Source organism: Solanum dulcamara, chromosome 8 (genome assembly GCF_947179165.1).
Source record: "Solanum dulcamara chromosome 8, daSolDulc1.2, whole genome shotgun sequence".
Classification (NCBI taxonomy): Eukaryota; Viridiplantae; Streptophyta; class Magnoliopsida; order Solanales; family Solanaceae; genus Solanum; species Solanum dulcamara.
Window position 1 is genome coordinate 68,828,130 of NC_077244.1, and position 27,074 is coordinate 68,855,203.

General features: G+C 32.8%; 3 protein-coding genes across 7 annotated transcripts; all 3 read right to left on the bottom strand.

Annotated features, from left to right (window-relative positions):
- Window positions 1-3,101: 3,101 nt before the first annotated feature.
- On the bottom strand, window positions 3,102-6,372 carry LOC129899287 (protein IQ-domain 26-like). Of its 3 annotated transcripts, none has more exons than XM_055974194.1 (4): window positions 6,119-6,372; window positions 4,677-5,102; window positions 4,005-4,211; window positions 3,102-3,908 (listed from the first exon to the last, which is right to left on the bottom strand). In XM_055974194.1, the coding sequence occupies exons 2-4, from the start codon at window positions 5,088-5,090 to the stop codon at window positions 3,312-3,314; spliced, it is 1,218 nt and encodes a 405-aa protein (XP_055830169.1). In that variant the 5' UTR covers window positions 5,091-5,102; window positions 6,119-6,372; the 3' UTR covers window positions 3,102-3,311. The 3 variants fall into 3 exon arrangements, with proteins under 3 accessions (XP_055830169.1, XP_055830172.1, XP_055830170.1); XM_055974197.1 differs by lacking the exon at window positions 6,119-6,372 and adding an exon at window positions 5,700-5,841; XM_055974195.1 differs by lacking the exon at window positions 6,119-6,372 and adding an exon at window positions 5,193-5,292.
- A 4,794-nt stretch (window positions 6,373-11,166) lies between these two features.
- Window positions 11,167-16,025, bottom strand: LOC129900757 (hexokinase-2). 2 transcript variants are annotated; one of them, XM_055975782.1, is made up of 9 exons: window positions 15,497-16,025; window positions 14,589-14,739; window positions 14,323-14,505; window positions 13,595-13,669; window positions 13,320-13,475; window positions 13,119-13,217; window positions 12,892-13,022; window positions 12,053-12,167; window positions 11,167-11,737 (listed from the first exon to the last, which is right to left on the bottom strand). In XM_055975782.1, exons 1-9 carry the CDS (start codon window positions 15,766-15,768, stop codon window positions 11,396-11,398), a joined length of 1,524 nt encoding a protein of 507 aa, XP_055831757.1. In that variant the 5' UTR covers window positions 15,769-16,025; the 3' UTR covers window positions 11,167-11,395. The 2 variants fall into 2 exon arrangements, with proteins under 2 accessions (XP_055831757.1, XP_055831758.1); XM_055975783.1 differs by having other exon boundaries at window positions 12,053-12,134; window positions 15,497-16,024.
- A 3,207-nt stretch (window positions 16,026-19,232) lies between these two features.
- LOC129899053 (nuclear poly(A) polymerase 4-like) lies at window positions 19,233-24,937 on the bottom strand. Of its 2 annotated transcripts, XR_008769464.1 has the most exons (11): window positions 24,541-24,937; window positions 24,376-24,453; window positions 22,714-22,821; window positions 22,032-22,094; window positions 21,791-21,952; window positions 21,231-21,344; window positions 21,074-21,136; window positions 20,655-20,984; window positions 20,412-20,576; window positions 19,428-20,269; window positions 19,236-19,305 (listed from the first exon to the last, which is right to left on the bottom strand). XR_008769464.1 is itself a non-coding variant. In XM_055973828.1 (10 exons), exons 1-10 carry the CDS (start codon window positions 24,658-24,660, stop codon window positions 19,484-19,486), a joined length of 1,989 nt encoding a protein of 662 aa, XP_055829803.1. In that variant the 5' UTR covers window positions 24,661-24,937; the 3' UTR covers window positions 19,233-19,483. The 2 variants fall into 2 exon arrangements, 1 of the variants encoding a protein (XP_055829803.1); XM_055973828.1 differs by having other exon boundaries at window positions 19,233-20,269.
- Between the last annotated feature and the right edge of the window lie 2,137 nt (window positions 24,938-27,074).

Below are 27,074 nucleotides of genomic sequence, written 5' to 3' on the forward strand. Positions count from 1 at the left end.
TCTAAAGCAACACTTAATTAAAAGAAATATAATAAATTTAATATTAAAATTAAATCCCTAAAATGAAAAGTTTGCCATTTTGCCTTTGGTGTCCCAAAAGCCTAGAGTAGGTGCTACACTTTCTGAATTCTAAATAGGAGAAAATAAGACTCTATATAGTGCTTAATGGCTAATTTTGAAAATAATAGTAGTAAGAAATACTTTTTTTCATTCACTTTTACTTAATTTTTTAGTTAAGAGGATAATAATTTCATCCATCATACATTATATTTCTTGATGATCACAAGATGTTCTTTGCCTAACAAGTTTACTTTCTTATTTTATAAAGCTGACCTTAACAAATATCTTTTTCGCATTTTTGTGGATAGAATATGTGGTGAATGAAAAACATGGCCACCTTATATAACCTTTTTAGCAAATGAAAAAAGTACTCAGAAGAATAACAAAAAATGTGCCTTTACGCCACGTATAGATCGATTACAGTTATGAAATTTTACATTGCCTATGTGAACCAATATATATGAATTTCAAATATTAAAAACAGTATAAGAACGAATCTCTTTAAAAATAATAATAATAATAATAATAATAATAATACAAGAACATGATGAGCAGAGAGAACAAATACGTTGGGGCTGCATTTTAATAATTTATTTTAGAAGTCAGTCTAACAGATGTATCGTATATCTCTGCAAATCTAGCAGAAATTGGGGAGGGAATGTAGGGCCAAAATATTATTCTACTAAAAATTTCAAATTGAAGGGATGTGGAATAATTTGGAGAAAAAAAAAAGGATGTGGAATATAGTGTTTAATATTTTCAAGTTCTGTTGATGATGTTACAGGGGAATATTCTTGTCCAAAACCAGTGGAATAAATTTGAAATTTGAAGAAAGAAATCTCACTCAAATACTTAATTACTAGTAGTCTAATAGTTTCACGATTTTAATTTATTTATCTTATTTTTTAAAAAATATTTTTTTATTTAAACTTAATAGTCTGTTTGATCAAATTTTTGAGAGGTCAAAAATACGTATTTAAAAAAAAGAAGTGTTTGACCAAGTTTTTTTTTTAAAAAAATGCTTCTAATAGTAGCTTAAGTTATTTTTCAGAGATTTTTGAAAATAGTTTTTTCTCAAAAATACTTTTGAGAAAAATATATTTATTAGAATACTAGATTAAAGAGTATTTTTATATATTCTAAATATCTTTGATTTAAAAAAAAAAATCAAAATGGAAAGTGTATTATATGTGGTCGCATAAACAAACAATGGATAATGGATCGAAAACAGTGCCTGCCTGCTTGATTTGTTAATTGTCATTGTTACTTCCTCATCTCAAATTGTTGATCATAATTTTTTAAAAATAAATATTTCAAAATTATTTATTATTTTAAAATTTTAAGATAAATTTTTGTTATTTTACTCTTACTAATAATATTTTTTTAAACTACAAGCATCTCAATTATGAGAGATGATACATAAAAAGACATATTCATTAAAGAAAATCATATTTTAAGACATAAATAATGATGAAATAGTAAAAAGAAATCTTTTTAATTATTATTTCTATGTCTCATATTACTTGTCTTCTTTTCCTTCTACACGTCCCTTAATAAATTATAAATAAGAGGGATGTTATTATTAATTTATCTTTACTCTTGTTAGTACACCTATTTCACAATATCAAAATTAACAATGGAAGAACTATCTTGAAACTTTACAATATTTATATTTTTAAGAAAAAATAATTTCAAGGTCAAAATTGAAAAGTTTAAATTAATTTTTATCTTAATTTTATAAATTAATAAATAATTTAAGATAATTATTTTTAATAATATAAACAAATTATATAAAAAAATATTTTTGTTAAAAATATGTAAAAAATTTACGATAAATAATTTTAGACGGGCGGAATAACTCTATTTAATATTACATGAGCGAGGACTAATAAGAACCCACCAAGAACTCCATGGGAAATAGATAAAGTATTTTGAGAGAAGATTTTTGGGAAAACATATTCCCTCCTTTTATTTTTAGTTGTTCATTATATTAAAAATAGATGTCGAATAATATTTGTTAAGTTTAAAAAATCAATGAATTATTTATTTATTTATATCTGTTGTACCCTTATTATGCAGTACTCCCTCCATTTCATATTAAATGGATTTTTGAGGCATTTTTCATTTTTCAAAATAATTAAATTTTTCAAAGTTCAAAATAGATGTTTGAATTTTTATTCATATTTGCCCTTTCATTTATTGAAGTTTTATATATTTTTAGAAGATAAATCATACTACTTGCAAAGTTATATTTATGATTATACAAAAGGAAATAGTGAAAAGTATGATTCAAATTATGTCCTTGAATATTTTTCTTAACTTGTGTGCATTGCCTCATAAATTCACTTAATATAAAATGAAGGAAGTATCTAATACATTTTCCAATACATTAAATTTAATATATTAAAAAAATAATATAGCAATACTATCCATATTATTTATTATTTCTTAAGATACGTATCAAGTAAATAATGAATAACTATTGAGCAGAAAGAGTATTTGTCAAAAGTATTCACAATTTTCCATACTAGAAACATGCATCTTTGTTTCCAAGACGTGGATTTTATTGCTTTATGCCTTTTTATGCATCCCACCACAAACGCATAATCTCCTCATCCCTCCAAAATTAGTATGATAATCCATTTTAGTTATTGTGTTAAAATAATTATATTTTAAAATTTAAAATATAATTAATTACTTGTCAATATGATGAAAAGAAATCAAATTTTAATTAAGACTAAAGAGTAAATAAAATAATTTAATCAAATTAATATTTTTTAAAGGCACGTCAAAAAAAAAATATGACAAGAAAAATGCCGATGAGAGAGTAATGAGTAATTGATATTCAACTTAAACTTGGAATACATGTTTAAACTTCAATTTGAAAGATTCAGTCAAAGTTTGATTTTGATAATTTGGTAATCCGTTAAGTCAAAAGGGCCGTTTCCCAGTCCAAGATCCTCTGGAATTAACAAATTTAATGACTCAACAATCTTAAAATTGAAGGTTCATAAAAAAAAAAAAAACTTTAAATGGATACATTCAAGAAGATTGATTGATTCATAAAACAATGTCAAAGAATTTACACAAGCACACCATTCTATCCTAGTAATAATTTGTCATCATTTCTTTTTGAACGATAAGAGCACTAGAGAAGTTCAACTTTTTAGATTATCTTCTCTATACAACGATATCTTATAATCTATGATTCAAGGTAGGCCAAAGCCAAGTTTTTTAAAACCAAAAACTACTCAGTAACAATACTCTTCTTGCACCTGAGAACAAGACTTTTGCATTCTAACTCCACTAAAACTTGTTCTTGATGCCATTATTTCGTTCAGCGACAGCCTCTTCTTTGGCCCTGGCTCTGGTCTTTGCTTTGGCGCACTATGGGACCGTAGCTTAGCGCGAAATGACTGTGTGTTAGACATGTAATTAGGAAAGTTGGCATAAGCCCGGAAGTATCCGTCCCCACAAATGCTTTTGGCTGGTGTAGGTAGTGCGTTGGACCGTCCAGAACCTGCAAAGCGAGGAGTACTTTGTGCAGAGGTGAACTTGCATTGTTCGTCCGCTAGAAAGCTCCAGTTAACATCCTGAAGATGACGACAATCTGGGATCGATAGACGGGCTGGAAGTGGACAGGGGAGTGGTGATGACATAGCTTGATAATGCTGCTCATCTCCAGATTCAGACATACAAGCATTGTTCATTCTACGGGACCTTGATTTGGTCCTGTATGTGTCAATTTCTACTATTTTCGGGCTTTCATCAAATCCATCATACGACGTTTCATTCGAAGTTGACATTCTCTTGCTATGGAATTCACTTCTATATTCATCAAATCTTTCCTGCCAAAACCAAAACAGAACACGATAACTAATTAACAACTCCTCAATCCACGCAAACAGTATATGCCAAACCCCGAGGGGGAACTAGATTCTTACAATGGACCTCCTAGCTCGCATCTCGGGTTGGAGTCTAGTGTCATTAGTCATTGAACGACGAGCTCTTTGGGATCGAACAGCAGCCTGCGCTCTGATGAGCGCCTGCATACTGTGAAGCGTTGCAGCAGCTCTTTTTCGGACAAGGTAACCCCTTACCAGAGCCTGCAATTTCACCAGTCCTTTGAGAGCTCTAAGAGCTTTTCTGGCCTGCAAAAAATAAAGAACCCAGAATTAGATCTTGCATATAAACCAATATTAAAAAACTTCTAAGACAATCAATCAAACATGACATAAAACATAGAGCCAAAAAAAAGAAAAAGAAAAAGAAGAAATACAATACTTAGATACAACCAAAAAGCAAGAGAAAATTGAGGACCAACTAATGCCAGATGGATTTTAAAGTGAAAAGTGAATGAAACTTCAACATCACTCCAAAGACCAAATTCAAATACTATACAATTTCAAATTTCAAATTTATGGGACAGCTTTAAATGAGGGAGGAGTATAAATGTAGTATAGGTAAAGACAATAATTTCAAAGACCAACATGAAGATCGAAGGCAATAGTACTGTTCGATTAGAATGTTTGGAAGGTACTTTGCTGACATTTTAAGCAACCATAAAAACCTTTTTTTTAAAAAAATGATTCAAATTTTCAACATTAAAGACTTACCAAATAACCCCTGAAAACAGTTTGAATCTTAGCTGCAGCCCATTTCTCTCGCCCACCTGTAAACATAGCACCCCTGCCTTGGCTTGTCAATCTCACCACCGCAACAGCCGCCTGCGCGGCCGCTACGGCCGCATCCGCGGCAGCAGCCGTGGCCGCAGCCACGGCAATTGCGTGCTTGCTCTGCTCCTTCTCATTCTCAGAAATGTAAGATCTCAGCCAATTAGTATCCACCGCCGGCACGTCTCCCGGAAAGTTCACCGGATTCTCCCCGGCACCGATTGATTCTTTAGAAGACTTCCCAAAACTCCATCTTTTCTTGTCTCTCTTTTCGGATGAATTCGACATGTTGTCTACATTTTCTTTGTCTTTCTTCATCCCCAGCAACCCCTTGAACCACTTTGTAGCTTTCCCCATTCTCTACACACTCTGGAAGAAGAAAAAATAATAAATCCAATGTCACAAATGTAATAAAAAGAGAGATATATAGCAATAGACAGAAACTTTCAGAATCTTTACATGTTGCGAGCAACGAAGTGATGAGAACAGAACATTGAAGTGTGGAGGAAAAAGTTAATAGAAGGTATCAAACAGTATATAATAATTAATAGTTGGGTTAAAGATTGGATTTTTATTTTTTTGGAAAAAACTTCATACTGACACAACCTCGTGAAGAACTGAGAAACAAGACAAAAAGGTGTGGCAGCAAGAAATATGTTTTAAAAATATATTTATATAATAGGGGCAAAAAAGATTGAAACTTCACCACCAAACAAACAATAAACTACAGACCCAAAAAATCATAGAATAAGTTTGAACTAAAATTTTAAATTTTCTCCTCCTGCAGTTCAAATAAGGAATTATAACTTCCACCAGTAAGAAACTCAAGTAGCTTGCATAAAGCATAATCATTTTCCATACTCCCCCCACCCCCCCCCACCCCACCATTTTCTTGGTCAAAAAACTCAAATATAACAGACAAAATCATCAAAACTGAAAGCAAGTGAAGAAAGTAGCAATAATCACCAAAGTTGCAAGAAACACTCGTGTTGTTTTTCAAAAAACCAATCTTGTGAATCTCTCTATAGCCCACCGAATTAAAGATTTTTAAGAAAGAAACGAATTTTCTTCACTTTTTCTACCTTAATAATCTCAAAGATACTTCACTCTCTCTCTCTCTTTAACTTTCTGGAGCAACGTGAAATAAAAATACTCATAAAAATGAAGAAATATACTTCACCCCACATAACCCCACCACCAAATTTTTCAGCGGCTGACACAACCCCCGTGAATTGGTTGTGGATATAACAGAGACCCATTATGAGGCTTTCTTCTTCTTGAGCTTTTAAAGAGAAACATCCAAAACGGGATTTGCTAACAGACCCAAAAATGATTTTGTACTGTAAATTTTTCTTTTTTCATTTACCACCATTAAAAGCACTTACCAAAAATGTTTGCTTGAACTTTGATCACTTGTGTTGTGTACGAGCCAAAAAGGGATTTTAATAGAAAAAAGATATGGGTCTCCGTATCACCAGCGGATTTTTCATTGACTTAGAACGATTTGTTCAGAAAACTCTGCCATTAAAGATCTTCCAATGAATTACTATTGGAAGAAACAGAGAAAATGGTGGGGAGAAAGCAGATCTCTCTGTTTTCTTTTATATTTTTGGAAAGACGAGAACTGAGGAGTAAAAATATAAGCTAAGTGTGAAAAGATTTATATAATTACTCCAATTAATTAGAGATTCGTAATTAATTGATTATTTGTTTTGAGCTGGTATATAGAGAGTTTTCTTTTTTCAAATTTCCTACAAAACCGGGGATTTTGAATTAAGTAGAAGCCTATGGTATTAGGGGTTGTTTGGTAGCCCGTTTTGAAGCCAAATTTAGTAGCAGCTAGTTAAAAGGTAAATTATTTATGTAAAATTAATAGGCATAATATATAAATATGCCCTTTAACTTGACCTCATTTCACATTATGCTCTTCAATTTTGGGTGTGCACAAGTAGACACTTAAACTTGTATAAAATTGAACAAGTAGACACATATATCCTACGTGACACAATACACGTATGACATAAAATTGCCATGTAGCATGATATATATGACAAATATGTCTATTTGTTCAAATTTTGGATAGTTAAAGTGTCTACTTGTGCATTAGTAAAGTTAGAGGTCATAGTTAATATATGTATAAGTTAAGAGAAATTTTATGGAGTATTTTATACATAAATAACTAAATCTCGCAAAAAGTATTAGTTATGTAGGTATTAGTTTTATGAGGAACTTTAAAAATAACAAAGATTTGAAAGATAATTAGGTTCCTATTAGCTACAGTTTGCCTAATTACGTTTCATAGTTGTAGTTTCAATTGCTATGCCAATTTTTGTTTGTCTATCTCAATGCATTATACATTGAGTTTTTTTGTTTATGTATCTCGTTGTATTGTACAAATTAATTTTTCAAAGAGATTGTATATACAAATAAAAATTTGCTTTAGAGGTTTGTATATGAGTCACTACCTTCACTTTGTATACAAATACAAACCTTTAGTGATTTGTATATGAGTCTCCACAAATTTGTATATAAGTCCCGAAATATACAAATACAAAAGAAAATATAAATTTGCTTTAAAAATTTGTATATGAGCCTCTTAATTCGCTTTCAGACCTGTATAATAGCAAATTTCATTAAACTATAGCCGCGATTTATAATTATGTGAAACTATAGCTATATTAAATAATACGCTAGTAATGTTTGCCAATTCACACAATTTTTCCTAGTTTTACCCTCTATTTGTATAAAATAATACACAATTTTCTTCCATAATTTATATATGTATTAATTACACGAGTTTCTAAATTATAAATATAATATTGTATCAACAACTTATTTCTAATTAGCTATGAAATATTGTATAACTTATATTGAAATTAATATATGAATAAGTTATTTTTTTACTAGTTACGAAATGATTAATGTTATGCGCCGAAGTTAGGGATCAAAGTAATTTAAGCTTATCGAAATAATATATTTGTCTTAATTTTATTATAATATTTATAAATTATTTTTAAAACTAATTTAAGAAGGTTAGAATTTCGAACAGATAAACTTTTAATTTATAGGTGGTAAAAATGGTAAGTTAGTTATGGTAGCACTCTCGATTTCTCAGACTTAAAGATAAAAGCTTATCTTTTCAAATTTCAAAAAAATTATTTCTTTAATTGGTTCAGATACTGTAGATCTTATGAACTGCAATCTCCCGTTATATTTTACCAATAATAGTAGTAGATTTGGACTTCTATTTGAAAAAAGTTATTATTATATTTTTATTTATAACAATAAGAATAGAGAGTGGCAGGTCACTTATCTAATTAACTCGTATAAGCTCAAACCTTAAAGATATTATTAGTTGGTCTTTCGATCTTAATTTTCCATGGCGTACGATTGAAAATCGTGTAATCTAATCTTATTAACCTTAATAGTAATTCTTAGACATTAACATAATTTTGGTGCATACCCTAAAAAAAGATAAAAGTAGAGTTGTCTAAATCCATCCGCTTTTAAGAACCCAAAGGGCAAAGGACCACAAATGCTCACTTTTTTTGGTAAAGATTAGACGAGAAATTTGGTTCAGCCATTAATCAATCGCTTTCTATTTTTCAATAAATTGATAACAACTTCCACTATCGTTCACTTCAATGTTTGTTGCAGACCAAATATTTCATGATAAAAATTGAGTTATACTGTATGTATATGGACTGTGAAATACTTTTTACACTCTAATTTAACTTGTTTTATCCTGTTTTGCATATGTGTATTGCGTAATTAATAGTAAATATATAAGAGAAACAAATTATCGTGAATAAGATATATCTTTAACTATAACTTTTTTTTAAAAAAATAACGCAATTTTTTTATGATAAAAGTATACTTAAAGAGTAACAGATAATTCAGACATCACACTAACATTTAATGAGCAAAATTAAATGTAGTGAATACTTAACTAGTAAATGATAGTTTTGTCTATTGCAGAGTCATCTAATGAAAAATAAAAAATTCAATCAATATTTTTTATTAATTAAAAATATATATTGAGAGTTTCATTTGTTAGAATAAGTGTAGCAAAAAAAATGACTCAATTTGGATATATTTTGTTTTCTACTGCTTCACCTTTGTTACTTTAAATTTGGATTTTGCCACTTTGAAATTTAACGTTATACTATAATCGACTTTTTATCTCTAAATTTTTCACAAGTAATATTTATCTTATTTAAGGCTTATGAATACGCCTTATTTATGAGAAAAGGCATGTAAATATCCTTTTTTCATATTTTGATCTAAAAATATCCCTAAAATACTCCTAACCTATGGTAAATAATTCAAAAATACCTTTTCTCCACCTTTTGATCTAAAAACACCCTCAACCTTTGTTTTTTATTCAAGAATACCCCTCCTTCCACCTATGAGCCTTTTCCTAAAAATGAGGAGTGTAAATGTATATGTTGTGTACTTTTGTAGAAAAAGCATAATGTCTATGCAAATAGTGTCTTTTTAAAAGAAAATTACGCGAATAAACAAATATATACTAGTTAATTAGCTAATATAGCTATAATTTGAATTAATTATGGCTCGCAGCTTAATTTTAGCTGTAATTATTGCCTCTCTCCTCTCTTTCTCTTTTTCGCCTCTCTCCTCTTTTATACATATATAAATACAAATTATACATATACATATATAATTATATTATAAATATACAAATACAATTAACTTCTCTCTCCCAATCTCGCTTGCCATATATACAAATGCATATGTATACCCGTTACAAATTATTCATAAACATATACAATTATATGACAGATATACAAATTCAATTAACCTCTTTCCACTCTCTGCCCTCTATTGCTCGCCTCTCTCCCAATCTCGCTTGCCAGATATATAAATGCATATATATACCAGTTACATATATACAATTATTTGATAGATATACATATATAAATTGACAGATATACATATACAATTCACCTCTCTCCACTCTCTGTCCTCTCTCAATCGCCTCTCTCCTCCTTCTCCCAATCTCGCTCGCCTCTCTCCTCCCTCTAACATGTATCTACGAATTATAATTAGCAAACTATAGCTATAGAGCATAACTAAAAGTATTTTTGAGTGACTTGCTATCCGATTCCTTTACGAGAGTTGGGGCTCAAATTCCCCCTTTTTTCTACCTCACCACATAAATAGGATCATTATTTTCCTCGTTTTTTCTCTGAAAAAGAAAGAGTGAGTATTTTAGTGCATACGTTAAAATAGAACTCATCTTGAGAAAAGTTTCCAAGCTTGGGCAGTTAATCGGAGAAAGAGAAGGTTGTCCAAAATTAAAAGAATATCAAAATATTAGAATTTCTTACCTAGTTTAAATAAAGAAGTAATTAGCGGAATTCTAATATCACTGGGACAGTTTTAAATATATCCAAAAAGTTAAATGACAATTATTTAAGAAAAATTGTAAATGATAAATTTTTGATTTTTTTTTTGCTTATTTTTTGGACTTGTTAAACCTTTTTTGCATATTATTTTAAAAGTTTTTTGACATTTTTTTTGGGGGATCAAATCTATTTTAGTTAGAAAAAGATTATTGATAGGAATTTAATCATAATAAGAAAATCTTCTTCATTTAATTTCTATTATATTTATTATGCAAATTTAAATATTATCAAAATAATAGTCTAATAATTGAAGGAAAACAGATTTTTTTTTTTATTTAGAACAGAGTTTTTTAATGAAAGACCTACCTTCACACTTTTAATGTTGTATAGATAGATAGATTATCTTTTCTATTGTGAGTAGATGGAAAATGTAGCAAAGCTGCAAAACGAATAGCCATCAAAACCTACGCATTGTTTTGCTGCAAAACGAATAGCCATCAAAACCTACGCATTGTTTCTTGTTTTGGTCCTCGGGTGTAATTTGCTGCCTAGCAAAGGCCTGAACGACCCTGGTATGTTTACATTCTACACAACAGACAAAGGCCAAATATGACAACTGCCACCTAAAATTGGGGAGAAGTGCAAGCCAAAACTAATAAAGATTGGTGCACTTGAGCCGACAAACTTTTAGAAATAACTTATCTATCTTCACGAGACAGTTCCACCGATCCACCTGTGGAATATCTTCACGAGACAGTTCCACCGATCCACTTGTGGAATTTCACTGGATATGTTGTAATTTTTGTAGCCTCGTTTCAAATTTCAGACCTGAATGCAGTTTAAATTCTAGATTGAGTTTGAAATTGACCCGATTTTTCAAAGAAGAAAAAGACGCAACCAAAACAACATAGACAAGAGGGTTGCTCGATGGTAAGCACCCTCCACATTCGGTTGTGAGTTTAACTAACATGATAGCTAAACAGATAAGTCTAGTAATGGCATAATACCCCATTTTATTTGACTCTAAAAAAATTGATAGCAGTTGGAAAAATAAAGACCAAAGGGGAGAATTAGCAGTGCTGAGTGTCCATATAATTTCTTTTCACCCTTTTCCAGAAGAAATATGTTGGCATTCTCAGGAATAATATCCTATAAACCAAGTACAAGTGCTGGAAAATTCTGAAAATTTAGAAGAACCCAAAAAGAGAGAAAATCCAAAGAAAAGGCTAGAGAAAAAACATAATATAAAAGGTAAATGGAGTTTCCTCTAGCTAAATATCATTTTGATCACTCTCACTTGTCTTCAACATACACGGAGTTAGAGGCCGCAAGGAGTGCAGCGCCAATGCCAGAACCATCATTCGCGTGCTTGAAAACAATGCCTGTTGCCATTTCCTTTCCAAGCAATTCAATCAAAGTGTTCTCCAAGCACTTACTGTATTCTGTATAGTGTTCATACAATCCGCCATCCATGGCTACGACAATCTTTTCTGAACCACTTTCCCTCGGTGCATCCTTTCCCATCTTTTTGATAATGCCCAAGATTCCCGCTGCTGCTAGTCTGGCGCCACGCGTTGCAACAATATTACACAGCTCAACAACTAATCTCCTTGTCTTCAAAGAGGTATTGGATATCTGAAATAGGATGAACAAAGTATCTAGTTTCAATTCATGCTGTATCATCATGTCAAATGCTAACAGTAAAACTAATTGCTGAACAGGAGACAAACATCAACAATTTGATTTTCACTTCTTGAGACCCAAAATTTTCATTTGATTTGTTGCCATAAATCCTAATTAAAACAATTTCTCTATTTGCTCTAAAGCAATATGACCAAAGAAATGATTTTGTGCAAACTTTTGTAGAAAGAATAATAGCCACACCACATCACAAGGCCTTCTTTTTCTTTTTTTCCTTGGGAGTTATTGATAATGGCAAATAGCTTATACCTCTAAGATATCCTTCAACTTGTCACCAACCACTCTCAAATCAGAGGATGTGTCATGATGCATAGCAGACATTTCAGGTGTCCTGTATAATTTTTTGTAACTGTTATGAGAGCACCTGGTCGAATATAAGAACAAAAGGCAAACAAGACCGACATCAAGTGGACACTTCAAATCCAAAAGCCTAGAAAGGATAGTGATGCAATGACTATTCGACTTTTGGTGCTAACAATATCATCTTAGTTAAAACAATTTATAACTTGATTGTGTGACTGTAGCAGATTCTCTAAAACAGTAAAGGATGCCATTAAAGAGGGATATAGTGTTGGCACATTCTCGATAACTCTCAAGGCATATACTATCTCATTGTTCAGTAATCTTTTTCTTGTCAAAGTTTCATTATCTGGAGTTGATTGATCCTCAAATATAATGGGGGTATGTAAATAAGCATGCTTCCTCAATAGCATATTAGTTATTGGACGAAATTGTTTTCATTTTACTCCAAAGCGAAGAATAAACAATAGGCTCAATAATTAAGTGGATAGGAGAGAGCCGAAACACGTTAACCAAGCAAGTCAAGAATAGACAATGAATTTAATATTAACTATGAGTTGTGTATGGCGCCAAAGCAATTATGTAAAGCACCAAAAATGCAATGAAAGCTCATAAATGCATGAGCAATATTACCATACTCAAGCTTGATCAACTGACAACCAGAACAGCAACAGTATGCAGGCACATTCGTTGACCCAAGAAACACTGCCCAGCAGCTGTTTGGGCATTTAACAATGTGTTTTCCGCAAGAAGATCACTAATAACTCTATAGATAGTAAGAAAAATACCTCAATATGAATGAATTCTTGAGTTTTGGAGGGACTTCCTCGCCAAAAATGCCAGCTTCTTCAGCCATTCTAAGTAGAACTCTGCGTAAAATTTCTCCTAAGTACATGCCAGAACATATCTTCTCAAATATCTGTCAGGATAAATATATATATCTCTCAGTTTTATCAGGTTAATTGCAAAATCGAGATTAGCCTTAGCTTAAATGAACAAAAGGATAAACAATTACCTGTTCACCAGGATTTAAACTATCGGTATCCATTGCATGATCGTACTCTGTCAAGGGAAGATGGGAGGACCTAAAGTTACCCCATTCCATATTGATCACCTAGAAAGTAACATAGAAGTTCAATAACTATTCCGTGGTTGATCACCAAACAAATGAAATAGAGACAATAGAAGATCAATAGTCATTAAAAAGTTCCCAAACCATTTCTCCAGATTTAGGCAGAGGACCGTGCCATTTGGGAATTGCCTGAGCCCGCTCCACATATGCTGCATTGGTCCCAGTACCTAATATCACAGCAATGGATACATCCTTATTGGTGAATCTACCACCAGCCAATGTTCCAACAGTATCATTCACCTTTCATCAACAAGTAACTAAAATCAAACCTTTACAACTAAGCTAGGTAATATTCATACAATTTATTCAAGCACCCTTCAAAAAGAGAGATATTACTCAGTGGCATCAAGCAAACTTACAAGCGCTGACACCCTCATATCAATTTCTCGTCTTTGCATTGCTTTTGTCAGTTCTGCAACAACATCTTTGCCAACCTGTTGCCCAGTAATTATGAGAGCTTATTTTTTCAGTTCATTAAACATAATAAGAAAAAAAAAATAACCTGCGCATAAAATTACAATAGATTAACGTAGTTGCTGTAATGGTTTTGAAATCAAATGCTGCAACTTGCTTGAATTTATTTCTCTTTAATTGCAAACAATGTGAGTACCATCAAAGAATACATTATATTCAAAGTTTCCCAAAACAAGAAAACAGTGCATCAAATTGTAAGCACAGTTGATGTCACGCAGGCTCATCAAATACATCCACCAAACAAAAGATTAAGTTCTCCAAAACCAAATGTCTAGAACAGGAAAAGCATATGAATGATTCAATTCGAAACTACCTCAAAGTTGTCTTTTTGACAAATCAAACTTCAGTGACAAATCATGCATAATATACATGAATGGAAAAGTAGGTCAGCAGGCTGAGTTCAATCAAGGGTAGCAAAACTATTTGACTTATATGTCTGTGAGAACAAGAAAAAAGCCCATCAATCAAGTTGAAAAGAAGAAAAAAGCCCATTTCAATCAAGTTGAAAAGAACAGCAATAGGCTGCAGAATGGATAGTTAGAACTACACCTAGGCACAAACAACTTCAAGTTAATTTGCACAATTGCCTAAGAAAAGTCAAGGAAATGGATACCGTGTCATCAATGGAGAAACCTTTTGTCCACCTGATAAGAGTTCCAGAATTGATTGAAGTCTGCATTATTGGGAACGAGAAGGTGAAGCCTAGTTCTCGGTGCCTACCAGGAGGTGGATGAAACTTTTCTTCTTCTTCAGCAACAAATTTTGCAAGTTCTGCCGCAATATAGTCAAAAAGTGCCTGAAATCATATGAACTTCAAAAGCCACGCAAAACTAAATAACAGAAAAGGGAGCAACATTTTGAGTGGACAAAAATACTTACTTCTGAAGTCCCAACCATCAAATTTGGAGGAATTGATGCCTCTGCAAATTCTTGATGGACAATGCTACCATCTTTTCCACCCAATTGCACCCGCAATACTCGAAAATTCGTTCCACCAAGATCCAATGCATAAAACACTCCACCTTCATTGCTAAATACAAAATTTATCAAAGAAAGAATATTAAAATTTACCTTTACCAATGACATAGTACAGTCATTACACGAAATATAATTAAATCACCTTTCTCCGCATGCATTATTTATAATAATTCTTAGTAAAATTAGCAGTGTCTAAAAGAACAGTCCGACAAGCATAGAGGAGAGGAATGAAGCTGCAATGCCATTGATCATAACATCATAAAGAAATTTACTTTGACCATTTAATCAAAAGATGATACATTCGACATGAAATTTGACACGGGAAATGTGAACTGGAGCAGCAACCTATACGCTTCAACCATATTCAGCTCTGATGCTCCGGATGAAATTCAATGAACCTTAGTTTTCTGGACATCGTTATAGATTGAGTAGCTAGTACAGCACAGAAAAACATGTCAAGAAATAAGTAAGACCAGAGGAGGGTCTTGTGAATGCCGCGCGCAATACAAATTCAGGTAAAATTGTTATCTACATAGCATAACTCCCAAGCTTAAGCATAAAAATTAAATACAAAGGATTAAACTTTCACAACATTTCAGTCAGTCATCATCAGGGACGAAAGTAATCAAACAATTCTAATCATTTCTCTAAGTAACGCCTTATAACAAATAATCCAACATTTCCGCGCAATAAATAATTCCCTGTCTCCATTCATTTTTCAACACATTTTTTAAAATTATAATCTATAGTACGAAATACATAAATACAATTTCAAAAAAAGATAAATTAAGGAATTAAGAGTAACAAACCCAGTAGGTAGATTGTCGACATAGCTAATAAGCATCTTGAGCTTGCTGCCGCCTTCAGAGGCGAGGCCGGCGTGCATCTCCACCGTCATAGCATCAGCCACTTGCTTCAGCTTGCCATCTGGGGTGGCACATTTCTCCTCGAATTCTTTCAGGATTGCCCTGGCACGTTCCCATTTGCTCGATTTACCCATGCGGTGGCGCAAGACGACTGCCACCACAGCTACCGTCGCCGCGGTCCCTACAACCATCGCACCCACCGTCGCCTTCTTCATCCTTACTATCCGAAACTGGGCAAACAAAAAAAATGGTAGAGAAGGGGAATAGGGAGATTTTGGATAAGATTATTACAGTAATGATAATTAATTAACGTTAGTTATAAATGGGGATCAGATCAAGAATATGTATAATTAATGGGGAAAAAAAGGAAGAAGAGCGAGAAAAAAGGGAGAAACTTTTTATTAAGGTGAGGGAATGAGGGAAAATCGGCAGTGACAGATGCAGCAGCCCCCGTTCTTCAGACACATATGGATTTGACTCCAACATCATCAATACGTATATTACAATTGTACTTGCAAAATACTTTAATTTCCTTTACCAGATTAAAAAATATTTTAGTGGATTTTTAGTTTAAGATTATAAAAATTTTAATTTATTGTCAATTAAAATCAGATAAATAAATTGTAACAGAAGTAGTATTATAATTTGTTTTGTTAATGAAATTAATGAATCAGTGATTGAACTAAGATGAAAAATTATAATATTTTTGAAATGAAAAGAGTTTAGAATTTATTATGTTTAAGTGTTGGAGTATGACCAAAATTTAATTATCAATCTCTTTCTATTGAAGGCATAGTAACATGGCATCACCCACCCCAGTTTTAATGTTTTTCACATTTTCCTTGATTGAGCTTTTTTTATTTTTATTTATTTTAACAAAATTGTTAGAAGGAAAACATTTTTAGGAACTTCTTCAATCCAAACCAAAACTGATTATCTTGACAATTGCTACGAGTTGCAAGATTGAAAGGGTGATAGTAAAAATTATATGAATGACTTGTTTATATCAAATCAATAAATACGGAATGTGTACATATATAATATATTTTTATTACTTAGTTATGATTATTTAATACATATTATTCCTTCACTAAATCACTTAATCATAATAACTTGAATTAATTTAATAAAAAATATCGGACAGAGTAAGTATTTGTCAAAGAAGATTTATGATACTTGTACTTCTCACTTTATGATCTTAGTAAGAAGTTGTCGAAGTCATAAATTAGGATATCAGATATTAATAGATAGTTGAGTATCGTCTTGTTGGCTAATGCGATACATTTCTCCTTGCATATCAATAAGATTGGCGGTATTACTGTAATTTCTAGTCTATCGATTTCTATTACCATACCTTGTTTATTGTGTATTCTTGTAGTTTCTAGTCCTTAATTTATATTACTATATGTTGTTTATTGTGTTGCGATTGTTCTTTTTCTCAGTATGCTTTAAAATATTGTCCCTGTTACTTGTGATATCTTCGTTACTCTTGCATTTTCTTTTTAAATTTGCTTTGATATGTGTTATTTGAACTAAAAATCTTTAAAAAAACAGCACCTCTATCATTAAAAGGTAAAAGTAAAATCTACACACTTTACTCTCTTCATATAAATTTTCATTGAATATATTATTATTGTACTTGTCACTTTAATCTAGAGGAAAAAAAGAGTTGCTACGGTCCAACGATAAACTACCATATCATCGATAGACTACTGAAACTATTTACTTAGACCACACACAATTTAAACTGAACCAATTTACAGCTTGACCTTTGATAAGTAACATCAATTTTCGCGTGTTCCATCCACCAAATAAATACGTAATCACTGATGATTTAATATTGTGAAAATATGTTGTTTGAGATTCTATAATCCGTCCAAGTTTAGGCTGGGGCCAAATCTATCAACGGCTCCTTAAAGTTGACACCACGTTTTACTTAGACACTTTAATTGTGCGATGCTTACTTTAGACACTTTATGTAGTGTCCCGCTGTGTCATTTTGACACTTTTTTAACAATCAGCTAAAATTACACAATGTGTATAACAACTCGCGAATGACCTGACACTACAACTAATTAAAAAAGAAAACGTGGTATTTGAGTGCAAAAAAATATTTTAAAAAATACATTATAGGAAAAAAATTAAATTTCAACCATAAATAATAATAATAAAAATAAATATTTCTAAACCCCACCACAACCACCCCACCCTCCTTCCTCCTTTCTTCCCAAACTTTCCCCTCCCTAACCTCCAATTTCTCTCTGCTTTTTTTTTATTTTAGAATTTTCATTAGATTTAGATTTTCACTTTTTTTTTCATAATTATAATTGTTGGATCTAAAAAAAAGAGAAGAAGATGATAGTGGGTGCAACTTTCAAATCTGAAAAAAAGTTAAAGTTATTTTTTTTTTACGATAGTGATAAATTAATGGTGATGGTGAGAAAAAAAAAGAGAAGAAATATAAAATATGGGTGTTAGTATTCATTTTTCCGGCGAAAAAAGTGGAGGGAGGTGATGGTAGATTTAGAAAAGCAATACAATGAAGAAAAAAAAGGCTTAAAAACGAATTTGAATAAAAAATTCGACTCCATTGAAGGAGTTTAAGCTTGAAAAAAATGTGGGAGATGGTAACTTGAGAAATAGAGAAGAGAAAATAAAATTAAAAATGGCTAAATAAAGCTTTTACGCGCTAATTATTGAGTGTATCACTCTCACTTTGCCATGTTAGCAAAAAATATCAAAATGATACAACATGATCATACATGAGGTATCTAAAGTGAATATCGCCCACTTAAGACGTGTAAGTGAAATTTGGTGCCAACTTTAAGGGGTCACCGATGGATTTGGCCTTCGGGTGGTTGAGATTGACTGATTTATTGGAACATCATTATGAACATAGCCCAAGTTAAAATTTTGGATATAGTTTCATTAAAATGAAAAGAAAAATATGCGACTTTATCCATTATTTAGACAAAATTGAACCGTCTATCTTTGGGCAAGTTATAACCTTTAACATCTTTATTAGTTCAATTTTCAAGATGATACAAACATCAATTACTAAGGACTTCGAAGACCTCTAATTTGCACACGCATAGAGAGAGAATTGGGAAAGATTCAGAGATTGAAATATGTTGTCATTAACTGTCATCGGTCTACAAATACAATTAAAGACTGAAACCCCCTTCCTATATATATTGAGAACTCAGATTTTCCATTACCCGCCCCAACCTACTAGCATCGCCTTCTACTCTTTAGCTCCCCCAAAATGAAAAGAAAGATCTATTGAATGTATAGGAAGAACAATCTTCACCAGTAGTGTGTCTAGTTTTTTTTTTTACATAAACTGAACTGTACAGTGAGTCCACAAGACCGTTCTACTTGGAACTCTCCGCCCAAATGCCAGGACTCTCTCTCTCTCTCTCTAAAAATCAGACACGCAAGCCGCCTGGAAAAGATAAAACAGAGAGAAATGACAGCCAGCAAGTAACATCATACTTACCTCGTTGAGCTGGCTTTTCATCCCTCAATGCCATGACTCTCCACTTCTTTCAAGCTGTTGATGTAACACTCAACCTATAAGACAAACCATAGAAAACAAAACCAAAATACAGCACCTTTAAACACAAAAGGACTGATATATAAAACAAAAAAATACAAGTATCAAACCATGAAACATGCCTTGTAGAAGATTTCTGTACAGACTCCGATCCAATGCTATCCACAGATGTTAACACTCCACGTGCAGCTTTTGGCTTCATGAAACACAAGTAAATAAAACTGGTCAAAGTTATGGCAAATGCTAAGAACGGAAGTATGAATTACAAAATCAATGACGTCAGAAAGATAAAAGAGGCAAAATAAACTTATTTAAAACCTCCAACTCCAGCAACGCATCTTCAAAAAGTCTTGAACCATTTTCACACACATTATTCAACAGTGACTTGGACTCTGCCCTGTATAAGTCACCCTGAGAGGAACAGAGAGAGTTGCAACCAATACTGCCCGCTGCATGACCTTCATGTCCGAGTCGGTGACACCACTAGAATGATAAACGCATCCATCTGCGCTCTCCGCACATTGTGCTCTTTGTGACTTACTTCGTTCAATTTGATTATCTTTGTCCAGAATAGCAAACTGCATCTTATCATTCGTCACATTATTTGAAATTTCTTCACTCTCTCGCTTCCTTCCAGAAACTGTCGAGGAACAATGTTGTAACAACATGCCACTATTCTGACCAACAATTAGTTGAGGTGAAGGTGAATCCCTTCTTGGAGGGCTAATTGATCGTCGCTTGTCCTGACTCTGTACATTCTCTTCTGCACCTTCAAGCTCCTTTTTCCTTTTCATGCCTCTTTCTCCGGATCTGGACTTGCATATACTAGAGGAAGGTTTCTCTGCCAGCTGCCCACTCATTAGCCTTGGTGTTTGGTTTCGTTTAGAACCATCTGGTAGAACATAAGAGGGAATCTGCTTTCTACGAACATGGGACACAAACATTTCCATTCCAGGTTTCCAATACATATACATGTTTACTTGGTGTCTAAACTCATCAACTGTCGCACGAATATCAAACTGCTGGCCTTCTTGAACTACCTCCCCTGGCCTCCTCTGCAAACCCATGAAGAAGGCACGATGGTCACATTGTTTGGATGGGTCCACATACTCATGGGGATAAGGATGGCATTGCAATTTCCCAAATGTGTCCCGCTCTATCTGCAAGGATACAACAAGAATTATAAGTAAATGGGAAACATCTGCTTCACTTGCTACCTTTTCCTTTTTCTTCCGTAGAGGCTCAAATATAAAGGAACCAGAGCCTCCTGAGTATCTCTTATTCAAAAAGTATAGATGTTACCATCAAAGTAAGCTGCCTTAACCGGGATTCGACCCAGCCTCTCCACACAAGTAAGTCATCCGCATCAGCTGCAACTATATCAACTTGCAAATAGTTCTTGTAGCTTTCGAAGAAAGAATACTGCTCAAACAGTGCAGCCCACCGGGCTTTATTAAGTTCAATTTCCTGATATGGGAAAGCAAAAGGAGTAAAAGCCAGCACTAGCTAAATACTAAATAATTTGCAGAGAGGAATAATTCATACCTGACATATGTCGTTACCAAATTCAAATTGTTCGGTCATAACACGAAGAGTGCTTGCAGACACATTGTAGCTAGAGTTCATGCAGGGATAGGCAGGTGTAATAATTGGCATCTGATGTGTCCGGTCCCAAGGATTTTTACGCGGATCCCAGATAGAAAATCCAAATTCTTTATCCTCTATCTGACAAAGCATCACAGGATTTGGCCAGCGCCATTGTGTATATACACGAAAAAAACGAGAAACCAGCATACTCGGAACAGCATTTGGATAGAGCTGGCAAACCCGAGCAACTAGAAGAGCCCAGTTAACTCCACCAAGAAATCCAGTCACCTAAAAAAGAATCCAAAATGAATGGTCACAGAAAAGGGCAAAGATTAATAAAGCCGGAGAGGAGGGAGTAGAAAAAAGAGTGAACCTACATTTGAATAAACACCACGCTGTTTAGCCCAAAACTTTAGACATCGAAGTGTGGTCCGGAAAAACTGCATTGCAGAAGACAAATGAGATTACTAGTCAAATCTAGAATATTGAAAAATTTAGTCGCCCATGGTTTCCTTTTTGGTTGGGGATCATCACCTCAATATTTGGAACATGTTTAAGGATTTTATCTGCCACCCTGCAGCCATTAAGGCTCCTTACAGTAGGCTCATCAACATTACACAACACAGATTCACTGGATATGTCCAAGTCCTGTCGCAAGAAGATGTAAAAGGAAACATTAGGTATACTACTATTAGTGGTCTAAGCAGCTGTTGATGCCATAAATTGGATGTCAATTCCAGTTTGAGAAAATAGAGCATTCACGTATCCCTGTCCTGTCTAGACCCCATGACTTGGTAAACTCCAGGAATGATCAGGTATACCATGAACATAACACATGAAGAAATTCAAGAATGTAAAAGCCCTCGGATCCAGAAAGGGTTAGGCCGAAATTCATATTGCTGCAGGTGAAAATGATTTAGCATCCAGAGTACAAGCAAAAATCTAAAAAAAATCAGAGCCTTTTTCCAGAACAAATGTTGGTGTGGGAACATAAATTTTTTCTGAAGCAAAGTTGGATCAATAGAAAAGCTGTGTCCCTTATAGGAGGAAGACCAAAAGGAAATGGACAGCTTTCATAAATAAATAACACTTACATCTGGCACAACCAAAAGAGAGATGCTTGCATAGAGAAGATCAATTGAGATCCCATCAAACTTAAACTTCATAACAGGGACATGTGCATCTGGAACTGGTTGCAGTTCAGTAACTTCTTCCCTCTCCACCAAAATATTATGCAATAAAAAAAAGAAGTCATCCTGGCAAACAATGTTGATGTTAGATACAATATGAAATGGCCAACTGAGACTTGAAAAGAAAACCAGAAACCACAATGACCTCTCGGTTCACATAGGATGGTCCAACACATAAGGTATCTATGTCAGCTCCAGGACCATGCACCTACAAAATGGAATCTTAATTAGTCAAATAGTGTTGCTGAGGGACATCAAACATTTGGTCATTCCCCCGCAATATGTAAAGCTTAAATAAAACATAATTGTAATTACAAGTGTCTGAAGGGAGTGCAGCTTCAAGAATACAAACAACATAGAGCAATGCATACCCACCCCCCACCTCCCAAAAAAAATAACTCTTCCAAATGATAGGTGCCAAGTGAATTTTTGAGCGAAGAGCTCCCTGTAGAAGAATCTATCTTAATGAAAAGCAACTGAAAGGACAATTGAGTAAAGTTCTGTTTGAGTAACAAATTGAGAATAGAAACAAAAGGAAGAATTGTGTGAACCAATCAATTTGGTTCCAAATGCAGATTCAGAAGTCTGAATAACAAGCATAAAGCATGAGGTCCATCAATTTAGGACCAGTGACACGAGCTTGTTTTTGTGAATATTAGCACCACTCTAACCCAAAAACTGTAACTATTTTAAACCAACTATTCATGCTTGCATACAACTTCACGACTATTTATCGGTCTTCAATTAAACTATTCAACATGCATATCTAAGCAAAACGATTAAGCTTCTACTGTTCAAGAAGGGAACTTCAAAAAGAAGCTGCTTACCCCAAGTCGATAAGAACCAAAAGTTAAAATGACAGCATTTGCATCCTTAACCATCTGATCACTGTACCCTTTCAGTCGAGTAAGATCTTTCACCCAGTCCTTCACAATCTAAAATGGAAAAGATTTTAAAATGTCACTAGACTGGATTGAGCCAAAATAGAAATGAAATTTATGAAATGCAAAGGAAACGGGAAGGTAGCAAGCTAAAACTAAGAGGACGTTTGGATTGGCCGAAAAAGGTAGCTTTTAAGTCAAAAAATAAAAAGTAGGGAGAGTCCTACTTTTGGTTTTTAACTTTTTTAAAGTCATTTTAAAACTTATTTTAAGTTATTTTTAACTTTGCCAAACACTCCCAAAAGCTAAAAATGACTTAAAAGTAGGTTTGACCAATTTTTAAGCCAATCCAAACACGCTCTAAGACTATTCCTTCCAAATTTCTATTCAAGACATTTGAGGGGTAAACAGAAAACAAAATTCTATTTTAATTTCATTTACTACCCCAAACAAAAAAAATAGAAGAGAAATAGTCCCCCAATGATCCTCACAATCAACTAAGGAGTATCATTACATTTCCTTCATCTTTCTCTTAGTATTAACCTATAATACAAAAATAACAACATACCTAGTGAAATCCTACAGGTGGGATCTATAGAGATGGTAGAGTGACCGTATCCCTACCTTGTGTAGGTAAAAAGACTATTTCTGGAGGAGCCTCAGCTCGAATATAACATATCAAAATAATGAAAAGGGGAAAACGACAGTGGAGAAACAAAGCAACTAATAAGGAAACAATAACAACCACAAAATAGTGCGATAACCTAAACACAATCAACAACAAGTGATGGTGGAATCATGCGCAAGACACTATAAGAAAACAGCTAAACCCCTCGAAAATCAAGACAACACTCCATACCTACTAACCTTCTACCCTAATATGCAACGTCCACACCCACCTAAGTCGGAAAGCAGGAAACTTTGGAGCTATTTGAAGTTTCAGCAAATAAAACTGAAAATATTCAGAGATCAGATATTACACTTGCGTAGTAAGAAAACAGTGACATTTAATACATAAAATGTTACAGCAAACGCAATTTAGTGACTAATAAACTAGTGCTGATTCAGAGACTTAGAAATCCAAACAGGGAAAAACAAGGAAGCATCAAGTGGGTGGTCATTAATTAATAAATGCAGGTGTAGGGGGATATAGTATTATATATTTCACAAAGTTAAGCTAGATTGTTAAAAATTCCCAAAAAAGCACAGCGCAGATCAGTTCTCTCTTTACTGAAATCCAAATGACCATCCAATATTGTGCAATACAAAGTGTATGAAGCCACCATTCACAGCCTACTCATGCCATTTTCAGACTTACAGAAATTACAATCACAAATTGAACCAAAATAGTTAGTCGGCTATATGAATTCTCACTATCCATTCTGCTCCGTTTGGACAGTTTCAGTTTCATTACTAGAACGCTTAAAAATTCAGGAGTCATTGAAATTCCAGTCTGTAAATCATATGTTACTTCATATTCAATGCCTTAAGTCTCAACCAGTATACCTAATTTGTCTAATCTACCCTACTGCAACCCTTTTTTCCTCCTAATAATTTAGTTGCGTAATCACCACAACATAAAGGAAAAAGAAAGGGGCACCAGGTTACCTGCTTTAGCTGGCAGAGAACTCCTTCTCTTTTAGCAGCCTCCTCAGCGCTTTCATATAATCCAGCACCGACCAAGAACTAGAATTCATAGAGTAGTCAGCATATCAAGATACATAAATTGAAGCACAAAAATCAACAATAAAAAGGAACGTTAAAAGGACAAACCTTTTCCAACTCTTTGGTACGCTGAATATCAGCCTCCATAGGCCCTGCTAGAGACAAGGGTTTCGTCACCCCATACTGCTGGGACGGTGGCAAAGTAGTGGAACAATTGGAAACCCCCATCTTAAAGACGACAGAACCAAAAATTCAAACTTTACACAGGGAAAACGGCCAAATTAACCAAGAAGCGGATCGGAATCGAATTTTGGGGGAGACCCAAAAGGTAAATGAAGAAAAAAGGCTTTCTTGACTTGTATGTAAAAAAACAAAAAGGGAAAAAAAAACAGGCTAGATCTACAACTTGAAGAAGAAGGGGAAAGGGGACACGAAAGAGCGCACGTTCACATTACGAGTTGAGGTTAGGAGAATATTGAGGATATAGAAACAAAGAGGAAGATTTTTTTTTTTTTTAGAAAACAAAAGGTGGCGTTTGATATTTTTGTAGGTTTTTCGACAGTCGGCAATTTTTGGACTTTGGTAGTGGCAATTTTGAAATATCATTAGTTGCCATAATTTAATTGTTTCAATTTTGAACTAATTTTAAGGAGTATTTATTTATTTTTATATTAATGTGGTGTTTCTATTAGGGACTCCAAAAATTCACAAAAAAATGAAATACAGGAAGTAAATATATATATATATATATATATATATATATATATATATATATATATCAGTATTGATTTAATGGTTTGAAACAATTTTCTATTTATATTATTGACAAAAGTTTAAAATACGAAGAAAAAAAATAGAATAAAAAACGTCCATTGTCTCTAATGGACATGACAGAGCTTTTCTAAACCTTTGGTATAAGATTGAAATCCTATTGGATGCAATTTATTTTTTTAGATTTCGATAGCAAAAAAAGACTAGTTAAACATTTGAATTCAAGACGCCTAGTTCTATTTTATTATTATTATTAAGATTAAGTTAAAAGTGATAAATGTTTCTTTATGTTCGTTCTTATTGTATAAAACGGTCTATTTTTTCCTAAATATCTTTTTTCAAAAGGAATTTCGCTTCCTCAATAAATGTCTTTGTAGAAGATATAATTTCTTGAAATTGAGGTTTAGTAGTTCTTAAAGTAAATACGTAGCTCAATAAAAAAATTCCTTACATAGCCAATTTCTAATGAATCAATATAGCCGTTTGTTTCGATATAAATAGTCATTATCTGCTCTTCTAGCTCTCATTGGTTCGGGTAATGATTTTTTTAAAATTTTCTTGACGATTTAATTGATAATCTAAAGGTTTGTTAAATTTACTTGTTTACTCTAATAATTTACAAACTTTCATCACTCCACCCTAGATTTATAGTTATTTTCTTAATTTGAATAGATTAATCTAGTAATAAGGTTATTTCCCCTATTATCTACAATAACAATTGGTACATGCATATTCTTGCTTCTTTTTTTTTCCTATGTGGTCAATTGCTTTAATTTCAAAGGACTCAAATTTATTTTGGTCAGTTTGCTTTTGCCACCTTCCAATTTAATGGGATATCTGACACCTTTCACCAAGAACAAATTTCATATAATCATGTCTATCAAGACTAGAACAAATGAAAAGAAATCACCTAGTATTTTGTCTATGTCGAAAATTGAACTTATATTCTCACGATGCTCAATCCACTTCATTCATCACTAGCTCACCCCTTGAGTGCACCTATATACTACATATTGTATCTTGTATTTTCACAAGTTTCTTTTTATATTTCATTCCATGTGTTTGAAAAATATAAGTTGTCATCCTGTATCAATCAAATCGATAATTAAATTATTAATGACTGTTAATTGACTAATTGATCATTGATAACTGATATCTTAATGATTCAGTTATATCATTAGAATGTTTACAGTTCAATAATTGATAAGTTGTTTTAAATCTCTATATATAAAGGAGAATTATAGACAAGGTAATGTGACACCTCTCTATGACCTCAATTTATATTTATATCTTTTTTCTCCTTTTTGGGTTTTTTACTTTTATTTCTTTCAATTATTTTATTTTATAAAATCATCTCCTTAAGACATAAATTCTACTCTCAATTAATATTAGTAATGTCTATAATTCCTAACCTTTTATATTCATAACCCTCAACTAATTTAATATACAAATTGATGATTCCTTAAAATCATACTTATTAAAACCTATTTTAAGACTTATATGATAATTATTTTATTTTTATTTCTCCTTATACTTCACCTTTTATTTTTTTGGTTGGTCATTTTTTGGTCTTCTTTGATTTGATTTTGAGGAGAGATCTATAATGAAGATTGTTAGACATTCTTCCATAATTCAATTTTATGAGTTAAATTAATTTGATATGTCTAATATAATTATCCCTTTATCTTTATTGGAATTAAATATTTAGTATTATTATTTTTGGATTTATGATGGTACGAATCATGAATTTTTTAAAAGAAAATGATTGGATTTTTTCTCTTTGCTTCTTTTTGTAGCTTCTAGAGATATGTTTCCTATTTCTACTTCTCTTTGTAGTTTCTAATGATTTTGATTATTTTTGCTCTTTGTTT